The sequence below is a fragment of the Schistocerca serialis genome, chromosome 6, assembly GCF_023864345.2.
Source record: "Schistocerca serialis cubense isolate TAMUIC-IGC-003099 chromosome 6, iqSchSeri2.2, whole genome shotgun sequence".
Lineage (NCBI taxonomy): Eukaryota > Metazoa > Arthropoda > Insecta > Orthoptera > Acrididae > Schistocerca > Schistocerca serialis.
Window position 1 is genome coordinate 728,159,462 of NC_064643.1, and position 16,637 is coordinate 728,176,098.

The 16,637-nt window shown below is 44.3% G+C and overlaps 1 protein-coding gene across 1 annotated transcript in view; it reads left to right on the forward strand.

The window, feature by feature from the left end:
- The window catches only part of LOC126485050 (repulsive guidance molecule B-like), a 343,575-nt gene that overhangs the window by 171,665 nt on the left and 155,273 nt on the right, over positions 1 to 16,637 (forward strand). The window contains exon 3 of the mRNA XM_050108651.1: positions 903 to 1,042. Within this exon, the coding sequence (XP_049964608.1) occupies positions 903 to 1,042 (140 nt within the window). The remainder of the gene's footprint in view (positions 1 to 902; positions 1,043 to 16,637) is intronic.

Here is a 16,637-nt window from a genome sequence, read left to right on the forward strand (position 1 = left end):
TCTTTGAATACGTTCCGAATACCGAGAGACAGGTTCCTGGCACCTGCTCCACGAAAGTGACCCAGCCCCCCAAGCTGAACATTGTTAGAGTGTGTTTTTGCCAGCAAATTGTATCGCAGTCCTGGATCATCCGCCGTATTCGCCGGGTTTGCCTCAGCCAGCTTCAGATTGCTCCCTAAATTGAAGTTTGCAGTAAAGGAGACACGATGCAAAAGAGGACATCTAAGAGAATTGTACTGCTGTACTACATGCAGTTCCAAAAAGAGAATTAAAATGTCTGTTTCAGAGCACTTGAAAACGATTTTACCTGTTTATTTACTCAGGGGAAAACTATTTTGAAGACATACAGTGATTTTGTGAACATAATACCTGGCTTATTTTTCACATCCCCAGTTGTCCGCAGCTCGTGGTCGTGCGGTAGCGTTCTCGCTTCCCGCGCCTGGGTTCCCGGGTTCGATTCCCGGCGGGGTCAGGGATTTTCTCTGCCTCGTGATGACTGGGTGTTGTGTGATGTCCTTAGATTAGTTAGGTTTAAGTAGTTCTAAGTTCTAGGGGACTGATGACCATAGATGTTAAGTCCCATAGTGCTCAGAGCCATTTGAACCATCACATCCCCAATTCTAATGGAACTGGGAGACACTGTGTAAACATTAGTACGCTTTGGGCAACACGAGGGTTTTGCATTCACGCTTCTCTCCTCCCCCCCCCCCCCCCCTCCCGTGTCTTTCTGTGTCTTTCTGTGTCTTTCTGTGTCTTTCTGTGTCTGTAACAAAATGTTTAAAACAATATAAAACCTTTACAGATAAGAGTGTTTGTCGTGGATAAGAGCAGCACATCAGATTTACCGCGCTTGCGGCCAGCAGGACTGCAGACTGATGCAAGTTGTTGTCTTTGTGTTGCAGAGGATGCACTCGGCGGGGCGCAGGTGACGATGCGGGGGCGGTGATGGCGGCGCGGCCGCGCGCCCGTGCTACGGCCACGACCACGACCACTGCCGCGCCCCTGCTAGGACCGCTGCTGCTGCTGCTCGCCATGCTGGCCGGTGAGTAACCATGTAGCACACTGGCGGAGCCGCCAGTCTGGGGACTCGACGTACCTCCTAATTCCTTCTCTTTCCCCCCCCCCCCCTATCTGTCCATTTCTCCTCCCTCCCCCTTCTCTGTTGTGACTATTTCAGCCCTTCCCCCTCTGTCCATCACTTCTTCACACTTCTCTGAGACCTTGAGCCTTGTTTATTGGTACAGCAAACACAACTTTGATTGGGAGTTGAAGTTGCTTAAAATGAATGGATAAATCGGTTAGGATCATTGGTATGAGAGCTTAGAGAGAGAGAGAGAGAGAGAGAGAGAGAGAGAGAGAGAGAGAGAGAGACCTATCCAGTTGCTGGACCTGTGAAGATAGTGGCTTCAGCGACAGTATTTTCTATTTCGTTCAAATTTTTATGAGAGTATCGTGTAAAAATTTAATGTAGCCCTAAAACGATCAAGTACTTTCCGAGGATTTTGCTAACAGAGCTACTTACCATACATAACGCATCAGCGTGCCAGGACTCTGGTTCAGGTGCACGATTGCCTCCCTATCCTGCATGAAATGAAATGCCATCGTAAACCTCGGAGTCTCAAACCCTAATGAAAAGTAGTCACTTGTAATGAAGAATCAACCACCAGAGTCCTTGCAGAGTTACCTAAAACCAGATTAGAACGATTCCACCTACCGCAATGCAAGGACCTCAATTTGCAGACTCCTGTCAATTAGCCGTCGAGGTGAAAACAGATTATCAGTACAGCTCACAAACACACATATATGAAGTGAAAAAATAGTCTGTTCTGTATAGTGATAGCAACTAAAAGATAACGTACTATGTGGTATTATTTGTTTCTATATTTCTCCGACCATTGAGACGAGAGATAACAAACATCCTTTGGCAAATTTCATTTCCAACCATTTGTTATTGAAAATACAGTGGGGTATAGCATTACACACGAATTTCAACAGAAGTGGAAATTTATGTTAGCAGATTTCTGACCTTTTCTCCCCAGAGATACCTCATCAGTCATGAGTTCTGAGTAATGTCTCACTTCTGTTATTGCCATTTTAAAATGTGGCTCTTTTGCCAAAACACATCAGAGGTTATAGAGAATCTAGTATTCTAATGTAGTTGAAATTGCAACACATTCGTGAAATAGTACATTGCTAAATGAGCAACTGTGAGAAAGACAGATCAATAGTTCCTGCAAAAGTCCATTCTCGGTACAAAAATAAATGTCATTTCTTCATTTATGTTGTTACAAAACTCACGGAAATTCTAGTTTCACCAGCTATTGGCTGCCCTTAAAAAATAACATTATTCCACTGAAAAAAAGTATAATTCCTTGCATATTGCAGTAAATCAAGATTTTTCCGTATTAACTGTGAGGGGAAAATACTTTTCTCTCTGTATGCCATAGTTTGCAAAAATTATCGTCATCACGCGCGAGTGGAACTGAGTACGCATCATACAATCCATTTTATCGAGATTGGAGATACGGATGTCTTCCCAAGTTTAAAGAATAACTCAACATTGTCGCTATATTTTGTACGCAGCAATGCATGACCTAACGTTCACCAAAGACAGACTCATGGGTATCGCTATTTTCATTGCAAACTATTCAAATTTCATGCTGTACGTTATTTTATTACATATCACAATAACTACACTCATTAATGAAATGCTAGGTACTTCACCATGTTCCTTTAAAATCGTTTGAGCAAAATTGAATGTCACGGGCCACTCGCAGTTGTGCAGTGTTTTCTGAGAGACCGCCTTGCAGGCTGTCACCCAAACAGGATTCCTGACTGGCTAGTACAGGTAGCGCTCGGAGAACCATACAAAGGAAACAGCTACATCGCTATCACGGAAAACGTGCGAAGCTCCCTGCAGAGAAGCGGACTAGCAGCCGACGGAGCTTGCGCTGGAGCTGTCGCGTGAATCTTCCTCCGTCTGAGGCTGGCTTAAACTACGGGAAGACATTTTGGCGCAGCTGATACCACTGAAGTGCGCCACCATGTCTCAGAAGTCCACACATCTGGCTGCTATGTGGAGTATCCACGTTCGATACCCGGTAACTGCCAGGGATTTTTCTTTGGTGGAAGGACTGGAACGGAGTGCACTCAGCTTCGTGATGTTAGTTGTGGAGCTACTTGTGTGAAGTAGCTGCTCACAGGTCTAGAAAGTCGACAACGGCTGCGAGAGCAGTGTGCTGTCCGCATGCCTCCGCATCCGAATGATGCCATTGGCAGAGCATGACACGGCGATCGGTCGGTCGGGATTGGTCCATTTGGGCCAGAGTGCAGAGCTTTGCTTTCACTTGCTCGATGCCACTGGCCGTCACTTGCTCGCCCCGCCCCCAGCTCCCACCCCTCCCTCTTTTCCACTCTACCCATGTCACCCAGCAACCAGCCCATCACCAGAACACTTTGCATAGTTTAATTCAGATAATTTCGTTGTTGACCCTACAGTAAAGAAGTAAACTTTGTCCTTAAATGATGTTTCTTACGTATACGCTGAGGTGAAAAAAGTCACGGGATGCCTCTTACTATCGTGTCGAACCGCCCTTTGCCCGGCGTAGTCTAGTGTAGCGTATCGACGTGGCATGGACTCGACAAGCGCGTTGTCCGTAGTGAGAGGTAATGCCTGAAATCGGCACTGTCTCAGATCTCGGAATATTGACTTCCCTAACGATTTCCCATGCGTCTAGCTTCGGCTACCATTCCGTGTGTAAGTGCATATCGCTATCCCATGATTTTTGTCGCCTCAGTGCCCAAACACACCTGGGATCAGCAAAACGTGATCGAAACGATTGGAAATGCGTTAAGTTAAACATAAAATAAATGTAAAGCGATAGTAGCGACGCGACTTGTCGCACCAACAGGCCAAAACCTGAGCGGTTCTCGAAGTGTACCGCGAAATCAACTCGTTACACGGAGAAGGCACGGAGAAGCACCGTATCCGTAAACTAGGCGAAGTCAGAAGTGAAAATCGACATTATTTTCATTGTTCGTGTATTGCTATTATAACACCGTTGAAACTTCCCGGCAGATTAAAACTGTGTGCCAGACGGAGACTCTAACTCGGGACCTTTGCCTTTCACGGACAAGTGCTCTACCATCTGGGCTACCCAAGCACGACTCACGACCCGCCCCCACAGCTTCAATTCTACCAGTACCTTGTCTCCTACCTTCCAAACTACACAATCTCTCCCGCGAACCTTTGCAGAAGTAGCACTCCTGGAAGAAAGGATACTGTAGAGACATGGCTTAGCCGCAGCCTGGAGGATGTATCCAGAAAGAGATTTTCGCACTGCAGCGGACTTGGCGCTGATATGAAGTTGGTAGATCACTTGCCCGCGAAAGGCAAAGGTTCCGAGTTCGAGTCTCGGTCCTGCACACAGTTTTAATTTGCCAGGAAGTTTCATATTGGCCCACACTCCGCTGCAGAGTGAAAAATCTCGTTCTTTAGTGCTGTTCCTAAGAACTGCTTAATTTCGTTAAAATACGAGAGAAGTGAAAAAAGTAAATATATGACGATTGCAGGAACCACAGCGAATGCATAGTCAAAACGTCCAACGCCAACGGTCGATTCGGCAAATATCGGGTGATCAAAAAGTCAATATAAATTTGAAAACTGAATAAATCCGGAATAATGTAGATAGAGAGTTACAAATCGACACACATGCTTCGAATGACATCGGGTCTCATTAGAACAAAAAAAAAAAGTTCAAAAAATGTCCGACAGATGGCGGTTCATCTGATCAGAATAGCAGTAATTAGCATAACAATGTAAGACAAAGCAAAGATGATGTTCTTTACAGGAAATGCTCAATATGTCCACCATCATTCCTCAACAATAGCTGTAGTCGAGGAATAATGTTGTGAACAGCACTGTAAAGCATGTCCGGAGTTATGGTGAGGCATTGGCGTCGGATGTTGTCTTTCAGCATCCCTAGAGATGTCGGTCGATCACGATACACTTGCGACTTCAGGTAACCCCAAAGCCAATAATCGCACGGACTGAGGTCTGGGGACTTGAGAGGCCAAGCATGACGAAAGTGGCGGCTGAGCACACGATCACCACCAAACGACGCGCGCAAGAGATCTTCCACGCGTCTAGCAATATGGGGTGGAGCGCCATCCTGCATAAACATCGTACGTTCCAGCAGGTGTTTATCAGCCAGGCTGGGGATGATGCGACTCTGTAACATATCGGCGTACCTCTCACCCGTCACGGTAGCAGTTACAAAACCAGAATCACGCATTTCCTCGAAGAAAAAAGGCCCGATAACGGTAGATGTGGTAAATCCAACCCATACCGTGACTTTCTCGCCATGCAGTGGAGTTTCCACGACAGTTGTAGGATTTTCGGTAGCCAAATTCTGCAGTTGTGGGCGTTGACAGACCCTCGGAGCGTGAAATGAGCTTCGTCGGTCCACAACACGTTACTCGACCAGTCATCTTCCGCCCTCTTTTGAAACGCCCATACCGCAAATGCCCTTCACTTCACTAAATCGCCAGATAACAGTTCATGATGCCGATGGATTTTGTACGCATAGCATCGGAGGGTACGCCTCAGTGCCAACCAAACAGTAGTGTATGGAATGCCGGTGTGACGTGCGACTGCACGAGCGCTGACTTCCCCGTGTATAGACGAACCCGCTACAGTCTCCATTTCTTTTTGAACTGTCTCAGCAGCATTACGCCTCTTGCTCGGTCGGCCACTACGGGGTCTATCGTCTAAACAACCCGTGGCTTCGAACTTCGAAATCATTCTCGCCACAGCTGCATTTGTCAACGGACCTTTCCCCATTCGAAGCCCCTTCCTATGGCGATAGGATCGTAACGCTGAACTAGCACATTCCCCATTCTGATAGTACAGCTTCACTAAAAGCGTCTTTTCAGGTAACGTCAACATGCTGCGACTGCTGGCGCATCTGATTCTCTCTCTCATTACAGCTCCTTTTATACACGATTGTCATGCGGAGTCACTGACGTTTTGCTGTCCAGCGCCATCTGTCGGACATTTTGTGAACTTTCTTTTTTTGGTTCTAATAAAACCCCATGTCATTCCAAGCGTGTGTGTCAATTTTTACCTCTCTATCTACATTATTCCGTGGTTTATTAAGTTTTCAAATTTATACTGACTTTTTGATCACCCGGTATTTCACACCGGTCGCAAGGGGAGAAAATGAAGACACAAGTCGCTCGGGCTGTGTAATACGGATGTGGAACAGGCGTAAGTTATGCGCAGCGGCCGTTCCAGCAAGATGTTCGGGCGATGTCGTAATTAGAGGCAGCAGCGCTGCACGTAAGTCCGTCATCGCGGGTCGAACGAGCCACGGGCCGAGTATTTCTGTCCGCGGGCCGGATTACGCGGCGGTGCGTGTCTCGGCAGAGATACACGCGCAGCTGCGCCACCTGGCGGCCGTTTGGCAGCCGCACAGCTATACCTAGGCACAGGCACAGGCATGGCGCGTGTCGAAAGCCCGACCGAGGCAGGCGGCGAGGGCGGGTCAGGAATAGCTCTGCCCGCTGTCCCGGCTACCTGTCTGCCGTAGCCTCGAGACAACTTAACCCTTTCGTGGTTAATGGGTCATATATGTCTCACTAACTTTGAGCGCCAGTTCGAGTGTCGGGATATATATTACCCAGCTCTGAACGGTGCTGCCATCTAGGGACGATTGTACTGAACCTAAGAAAAAAAGACTGCACTGCAAAGGCAATAGAGAAGCGGTGACTACTTTTGTTAACTGGCGTGTATATATGGCCGCTGCAACGCCAATTATTTGTGTCATTCTTCAGTTTTCATCATTTCTCACTTTCCAGCGATGTCTGAAGTAAGTAATTCATCTTATTATTAACTTAATAATCATTTTTTAGTACAAATACAGTGTGGAATGTACTTCTCAGCGACTGTACTATCTTATAATCGAATTGAAATTAGTGGGACACATGTGTCCCAGCAGACATTATTTGTAAAGATTAGCAAGACAATTGATTAATGGGTATTCATCCAGGAAAAAGAGGGATCAATGCCCACTTTCTTCCCAGCAAACAGAGGAGTCTCTAGTGTGCCAGATGACGTCCGGCTCGTGAACGTAGGCAAACATGTACTAGGAAGCGATGCAAATTCTGCAGCACAAACTCTAAAGAGAAGAGAACAAAAGCTGTTTGCACTGCTTGTGGTGTACCACTCTGTGCCACACCATGTTTTTCCAAGTTTCATGGCATGTAAAGTTTTGTAAGTATTGATCATGTATCATGAAAACTGAAATGTAATGAATGTTTTTTACACTGGCTCTGCACAAATAAAAAGATTACATGCGTGTATAATTTGTAGATATTTTATTCTCTGCAAAAGCCTGTTTATGGCTAAAAAAATAAAATTACAAAATCAGTCCGTCAGCAGAAAAGGATCTTGCGTTGGTTCATGGGACATGTGTGTCCCACTTCCTGTTGTGAAAAAATGGAGAACTTAAAAAATATTTTGGTGGTGAAAATATAATAGACTGAAAAGAAACTGTTATCACCTTAATATTTTAAAAATCTGTAAAAAATGAATTTTGTCCATGAAAGGGTTAACGTACTCCTGTGCAACAGTCGATGCCGAGGCAACTGGATCAGTAAATCAGACGCTAAAAGTAGCAGTTTTCTTGTTAGGGCAGCAAATCAGATGGCGTTGTCCGAAATTAAGAGCATATAAAATCAGGGTGTATACATGGACAAGGAAAAAAAATCCCGTATTTCCAAGGAAAAAAATCCCGGATTTCCCGGGTGAAAATACAATTTTTCCGTGTTAAGTGAAAGTATACTTTTCCTCGGCACTGTAAAACTTATCAATCCTTAGAATGTTTATGGTTTTCTACACAGACGTAGAATTTGCCGGCACTTTTGAAAACGAAACCCAAGGGGGAAAAAAAACCACGTTTTGGAAAGATCTTTGATGTGCAGCAACATGTACGCTGCATTTGTTCGTGTTACGGAGGTATAAATTCGAATTCCACCAAACACTGCACGTTACTTGTCGAAGCAAATAACTCGAGAGGGCGACGCGCTTTTGTAAGCCAGTCATAGCTCATGTCACGTGATCTAGCCAGCTGATGACAGCATAGGACACGTGACGTAGTCAACCAATAGGGAGAGCACTCTCAAGTAGCGCGAACACACAAAAAAGAAAAGTTAATGGTTTAAATATATATAGTGTAGCTACAAGAACAACAAAGCCTTCACAAATAATATTGGTCTCGAAGATTAATAAGCTGCAAGAGAAGCTAAACTTCCACATATAATGCTGATCTTTTTGCGCGTGTTACACTTAACATCACACAAATGTGACAGTAAAATGTTTAATAACGACATAAATGCTTGCTCTTCTGGGCTCGAAATCCTTCTAAATGGCCGGCCGCGGTGGTCTAGCGGTTCTAGGCGCTCAGTCCGGAGCCGCGCGTCTGCTACGGTCGCAGGTTCGAATCCTGCCTCGGGCATGGATGTGTCTAATGTCCTTGGGTTAGTTAGGTTTAAGTAGTTCTAAGTTCTAGGGGACTGATGACCATAGATGTTAAGTCCCATAGTGCTCAGAGCCATTTGAACCTTCTAAATGTATCGTCTTCAATGAGTTGATTTTTATATGAGAGTCAAACGCTCCGTCATTCATAGTACATTCTCGCACATAGATCACCTTGCGTAAAAGGAAATTTACTTTGAAACTAATTCAAACCACCATTCGCAATATTTTGCCGTAACCTGTTAGAAATAGGTTCGTTTCAGCAGTTGCCAGAGAGCGCCAGATAACAGGCGTCACCCCGCTTGCTCAGCTACGACGACGTAGGAAGCCCTTATGTTCGTACGTGTAAAACATTAAAAGATCTTACATTATGTCATAAAAAATACAAGGCACCAGAGTATACTCTAAGAGCATCGGAATTTCGTGAACCCAACATTGCATAATTCAGCTTATAGTACACATTCGCATGTCCAGATTCGGATGTAAATTTCCTTGAGTACCAGTACTGTATTATCTCATGTTTGGTTCTTTATTATGGCATAATCCTATACGAGCTAGAAGATGGAAAAGGTGCAATTGAAATGCAGCGAACAATTGAAACTAGCCAACAGTGTGAAATTAAACACTTCGTTTCAAATAAATTGACTGCCTCACGGCAAAATATTAATAAAAGCCAAATCTCTTTAGCAAACCGACAAAAATAACTTCATTGTTCTGCAAGGCGATTAATGCTTGACTGTCAGAAAGGCGGAAATAAAACCTGAGACTAACAACACACTTTATCCTCCCGTAAATACGAACGTATTTAAATTCATTTGGTAGCTCCCGGCCACAGAAATCCGTTTTGTTTTCATTTAATGTGAGAGCAATAAACGAAGAGGAAACAGCAAAATCACTAAACGTAAACACAGGTCACATGGACGCTACCCACCTCCCCACTACAACTCAGACTGCTCTGTGCATCAGCCCTTGATCTAAGATATTTCCGAACCAGAGCAATTTAGATAGTGGCGCCCAGCGATACAGTAATATCCTTCGTTAGAGTATTTGTTCTTACCAGTGAAAATCACAAAAATTTAACTGGTAACTAAAACAATGAAAAATTCCCGAGTTTTTCCCGGATGTCACCGGTCGTATACACCCTGAAAATGCAGACCGACGGTTGTCCGGCGAATCAGATGTCGTGTCGCTCAATCGCAGTACTATGCGAATAAATTTTGTCATACAAGGAGATGCTGGAACTGCCTGCCATTGTCTCTCAAGCACTACTGCAATATGCTCAATAAATTATTCATTTCAAAATATCTCTTAGATGTATTCTTTGCTCACGATATTTGTCACTTGCGGGTGCTTTATGCTATCCATATGAAAGCTACCCAAGTATTTACAGGCTTCAGACTGGTGGTTGGTAAAGGCTTGTCCGTTTGTTAGTTCTATACCTTTAAATTTTGTGATCTTGCCCTTATTCAGTGCTGCTGTGGCGCATTTGTCACTGTCAAATTTCATGTTAATGGCAGTGCTAAATATTCAAGCTGTGTTGGTCAGTACTCGATTTCAGCTTCAGATTTTCCATGTAGTTTCAGGTCATCGATGGGTAGTAGACATTGGTCCTCTGACTGATAGTCCAAGATCGTAATTACAATTATCGATAGTGGATTCAAAGCGATGACAAACAGTCGTGACAGACAATTAACCTGGATGGTGTTTACTACTACTACTATTATTATTATTTCTTAAAAGACATAGTTGCCGTTGACTGTATAAAGTATTTATTGTTACTATTGCAATTTCGGCCTTATGGCCATTTTCAAGTGACACTGCAAAGTTACGTTCTGTCAGAATATAAAACTATAGTACATGTCGTCGTCAACATGCAGCCTTTTGACTGTGAGAGTTCCACAAGATCTGAGGAGTACGACACTTATTACATCGTAATATGTTGTTAAATATATACTGAACTGTCGATGTTACCATCGTTCTAATAATGTCACACATACTCGTACAAGTACAGGTGCACTGACAACATGTAGAGCTAAGTCAGTTAGCGCGAAAATACATTTACATGTGTGATAGATTATTAGAATGATGGTAACATCGACAGTTCAGTATACATTTAACAACATATTACGATGTAATAAGTGTCGTACTCACCAGATCTTGTGGGACTCTTGTCAAAAGGCAGCGTTTTGACGACGACATGTATTCATGTCAGTTTTATATTCTGACAGAATGTAACTTTGCAGTGTTAATTGAAAATGGCCATAAGGCCGAAATTGCAATAGTAACAATAAATACTTTATACAGTCAACGGCGACTATGAGGTCTTTTAAGAAATATTATATGACTGTGAATCCCAACCATGAGAAGTTAATTATTATCATTATCATTATTATTATTATTATTGTTGTTGTTGTACTTATTTTTATTGTAGTTATAACAATCATCATAACAATACATCAAACAACTTTTTAATAATGATGAACCGACGCATTTCCGTCTACCGCTTAATATTCACGAAAATTTTAACTGTTTACTACGTTTCTAATGTCTACGACATGTCCTATATTGCACTAGTTTCCTGGAACGAAATGTTACCTTAGCTTTTGTAATAAGAGTGACTATGATTTATTTCTATGTCCAGTTCCCAGGAGAACGGATGGCACAGCTGTAGTTAAGTTCCAGCTGGTGCTGTGGATGGCAATTATACTGCGCAGACTACCGGTTCTTACGCTTGTGTCACGTCCGATCATAACCTCGTTAATAGACACCCAGAGCGTATCTGCAGCACTTTGGGGAATTAGTGAGGACGGCAGATTGTCCGAAATTAATTTTATGTGGAGGAGGGGAAGATACATTGTACATGCATATAATGGTGCGCTCCGGCGCAGATAATTTACGACGGGAACAGCCCGGAATGAAGAGTACTTAAGGCCGAGCTTAATTGCAGAGTCGAGCCGGCGGGCGTCTTGCCTCGGTCAACAAACAATGTAGCATCGCGCCGCGGGCGTCAGTGGCGCCGCCGGTGTGAGGGGCCGCAATTATCTCCCCCCTCTGCCCACGTGACTTGCACTCGCACTAAGCCATTAGCTCGTAGAGTTAATTTGACATCGCAGCCACTCACTGCGTCCGTCGCCTCGCTCGTCGTTTGTCTTCCGGCCTTTCCACAGATACAGCGGACGGAATTAAACGGTTAGTGAATTGTGGACGGGCCCGATAACATCTTGGAGCTTTCAAGGTTGTGGCTTAATGCCTCCGCGCAGCCGACCGCAACAGGCGGTATGTCGTGAAGGTGACGGGGTTAGCGGTTTAACGCATGCGAAGCGGTTCGTTAGTTTCCACAAGTGCAGTGTAAGTCATCTGATAGAACGCTGTGTCAAAATGCGAAGCAATTTTCCTTTTCTATCACCTCCACAAGCACGCCCATCAGACAGATGCTGACGTCAGCGTAAGCGAGAAATAATCTATAAAGCATCCCGCTTTCGTAGTGATACAGGACTGAACGCGAAATTGCTGGCCAAGGAATACAGGGTGATTTGCGCGAGAAGTTGCAGCCCTCTTTTCGTGAACGGTTCAACATTTCGAATAGAGGTTTTCGTCAAACGATAATACAGGGGCGGACACGTAATATTTTTGTTGTACGTTTCAGCTGGAGCAATTACGTTCTTATTCTTTCTTTCTTTGATAGAATGCTACACCTTGACACCATTAGAGAGTGTGTTCAATGACACCATTAGAGAGTGTGTTCAATGACGTAACGCTTGTTCATATATGTGAATGTCCTATTGAACAACGTCGGAGGTCCCATAGTGAAGTCGCAACTCTAGAGAATTGTACCAAAACGGAGGAATACTGCAGAGGATGGACTCATGGTGCAGGGGCCCATAACCTTCATCATAACCAAGTACAAAGCACAGTACATAAATAGGCGGAAGTCCGCCTTTGGTGTATGATCACACAATCACCGAACAACGGATCTGGGAGTATGGGTAATGGAGCGACTTAAAATGAAAGGAGCACATAAAACAAATAGTAGGAAAGACAGATGCCAGACTGAGACTCTTGGGAAGAAACCTGAGGAAATATAGCTCACTCGCAGATAAGGTCGCTTACAAAGCTCCCATTCGGTCAGTCCTTCAATATTGCGCGTTAGTGGGGAATTGATACCGGATAAGATTGATAGCGGAAATAAAGGTCCTAAGAAGAGCAGCACTTTTCGTCACGGGTTCGTTTAGTAACCCTGAAAGCATTCATGCAGACGCTCATCCATCTCGTAATGGCAGGCGCAACGAGAGGGACGTTGTGCATGACGAAAGGTGGATTGAGCGGGCCGGGGGTGGTACACAAAGCTCCGTCTGCCATACACCTTGTTAACCTGACGTAGGAACAGTTCACAAAAGGATGAGTTAGACAAAGGAGCTGGAAATCGCTGGCGAGGAAGAGCTTCCATGCAGCATGCGTCATTACGTACTGCATGGATGAATGATGACATAAACGCATTTGAAGTAGTTTCCCTAATCCTCCTCTTGGTACGACGAATGTTAACAAGCAGTTTCATTTACAGAAGTCTTATTTGACTCTTTAGCTCTTTTGGATAAATTAGGGTATAGAGGAAATACGTTTTGCCTCGCTATTCACGGCCCATCTTGTTGATGCATGGAAAGACAGAGCGTGGTAAGAGGACGCTGCTGGTCCACGTTCACTCCATAGCAGCGGATTCCATGTGCCACCCCCTTCGATTTCACACATTTCTCAGATTTTTTTGCGAACAGTTACGTCAACGTTAACAAGCTTTACTTCACTACAGGTACTTTCCTAAGTGGTTTCGAATGACGATCAAAAAGACACACACTTTCTTGCATAAATATCGGTTCATATGAGACGAGTGTGCTGAGGTATCCTCTTGCGGGATTCGAAAGCGTTAGTGGATGAGTAGCTCGTCAAGTTTTGTCACGTCACAGTGATGAATTTCACGTTCCACCACACTGCGAAGCGCGAAAGGGAGATTATGCCGAGTCAGATTTTTGCCTCGTGAAGAGAAACTTGGCCAACGTGCTGCCACAATGTTTTATGTCACAAGCAAAACGTAGGAGACGAAGTACAGGGTTACGTCATGTGGAGCTGAATTCTGTATTTGGTGATTTTTAGGTCATAATTTACGTGCTGTGAATACAATCTGTTTCGAAACACTGGCGTATTGAGGATCTATATAATGGCTGGACACTAGATATCGCTAATTAAAGGCTTCTTCGTATGTCACGCTTTTCATATTATAACTTTTATGTATGTCGTTTCGTTGCTACGATTCATTCGTAATCTATCAAAAGCACGTCATGTTTGGTGTAATTTGTTATAGTTAAATACAAATATCAAACACAGCCTTTAGACACTTGTAAACGTTGTATACCATGTGGCTTACATATTATTGTTATACAGGGTATTCGGAAATTCCCGTTACAAACATCTAGGACTTTCAGAAGGGAGTAAGTACATAACATTTTAAATAGTAATCCATGTCCGGAAACATAAAATTTCCGTTTTACGACGGTTTAATTCGCATGTTTAACTCATCCACTTCTACTTGAGGAATTGAATAAGGCGCGACACAGTACAGTCACTAAGTAACATTTCGAAAGAACACATTACGTGTTACATTATTAAAAAAAAAAAGCTTACGGTACATACAGAACGCAATGTGTTAATACAAACAAATGTGCTTAGGTGGTAAATGGATATTTCGTTATGTTTCCTCTCGAGTTGTTACCTAGTAATCGTCTGTGTGATGCGTCATAGAGGTTTATAAGGAGGATTCCCAAACACCCTGTACTGAAACACGGGTATAAAGCCTCATATGAACTGCCCTGGGAGAGGTAGCAGGTTCGCCTCTGGCTACTTGCAGATGTTATTTCGCCGTATACATGTAAAAGATTCTGGGAGTTTCTTATTAATTAATAGAATTATCTCCAGCACTTGATGTTATTTACTATAATATTGTATTTACTGCAATTTTTGTTGCTTAGCCCAGCGACTGGAATGTTTCGCCAGGAGCCATCAATCTTAACTACTAGTTTCTTATAAAGTAAACACAGCGGTACACTCTGGTAGCTTTTGCTGTAGAAACATAGTCCAAGGGATATATACCCATCTCTTGGTTTTATGGACAGCCTTATGTTTGTATCTTGCCCGGAAATATCTTTTTCATTGATGATGAACGGCTTCGAAAGATACCGCCTCCTCCATTTGAATGAAATTACGCAACGTGGAAACTATTATTAGACATTATACTTTAATGATATCCAATTTTGTATATGCAGACGACCTGGCAATAACAGTTAAAGGCAACAGGTTTGAAGCCATCGAGGAGAAACTAGAAACCGCCCTTTTTACAATGACAACCTACTACAAAAAGAATTCTCTAAAACCCAATCCCTCCAAATCTCAAGTGAGTGCATTCCATCTGAACTCGAGGCAGGCAAAGTCCAGGCTCAGTGTTACCTGGGATGGGACACTACTAGAACACACAGATACTCCCACCTACCTTGGTGTCGTGCTGGACAGAACATTGACATACAAATATCATTGCGAAAAAACACGCAAAAAAAGTAGAAGCACGAAATTCCCTAATAAGAAAGCTGTCCAACAGCAAATGGGGTGCTAAACGTACCGTGGTCAGAACTTCAGCCCAAGCTTTGTGCTTCTCAACTGCCGAATATGCCTGCCCGGTATGGTGCAGATCCACCCACGCAAAAAAAGGTAGATATTAGCTTGAATGAAACATGCAGGATAGTGACAGGCTGCATGAAACCAACCCCCATAGAAAATCTTCACAGGGCCGCAGGTTTCACAAATCCTGACTCAAGTAGGAAAGCCCATGAGCATACCGAGAAGCTAAAACAAACCTTTGATGCCCGTCACTCGATATTTGGCCTAGTGTGGCCCCAGCAGAGTCAAATCCAGACGTCGTTTCCTAAGTTGCGCCTTAGATGAGCCCCCCCCCCCCCCAATCTACTATCCACTAAGAGAGGATCCACCAAGCGGCGTTTCTGGTGATTGGAAAACCTGGAGAATGATTAACCGCATCAGAACTGGGGTGGCTCCTGTGAAATCTAATCTGATCAAATGGGGTTTGTTGGACGAAAATGACTACAAATGCGACTGCGCCACTCGGCAGGACGTGGAACGCCTCCTACAATACCCTGCCTGCCCTGACAGATGCACCCTCGACGATCCATGGCTGGCTAAAGAAGAAGCATTGGACATTGCCCAATACTGGGCAAAAAAATTGTAGTTTCCGGACCCGAAAAAGTAAAGTAAGTCCAATATAAAGCCAAAAATGTGATATTCAGTTAACGAATGACTTCTGCTGCTGTGTTTCTCTCATCGTTGTGCCGGATATGTAGTGATCCTCTACCACAATTGGCTGTTCAAACTATCGAAGAGCACAGAATCTTCTTCACAAGTTCCCCTGCTCTTCTTTGACGATAGCTGAGTTCACGCCGCTGTTGTCCTCGCGTCCCTTTGTCATTAGCAAAATGTGTGGTTAGTGCGCCATACGCAGTTGACAATTACCACTGGAGAACGCTGAGAGCGTAAATCACCTTAGCCAGGTCGTGCCGTATGCCGCGGCGCTCTCCCTCGAGAGGCCGGATGTCCCGTATGCGTCCACGTTATCTGCCACGTCCCGTGTCCGTATTCGTAAGCAAACTGCGTGATCGGCGCGCCAGATGGTGCCGAAAACTGCCTCTGGAGGGCGCTGTAGTCGCAAATCGCGATGAGGATCACGTTGCGTGAGATGTAGTTGGTCATTTCAGAGCGTGCAGCACAATAAATCGGACAGTTTGCCGAAGCACCTCATTTGCATGTCCTTCATTAAAAGTGGTATTAAGTCGTAAGCTACTGACTCAGTGTGCGTGAACGTTGAGGACTTGCACGTAGACCCTAATGGCTGGCTGACGAGACGCTAGAAGGGGGCGGAAGTGTGCTGACAATGCACGTGTTTCGCATCTGCTGGCCTGTGTGTACCCGTCTGGCGCCAGACAGATCTGCACCGGCGCCTCCGCCCACGTCACACATCGCTAATGTCGGACACTAACAAACACGGAGG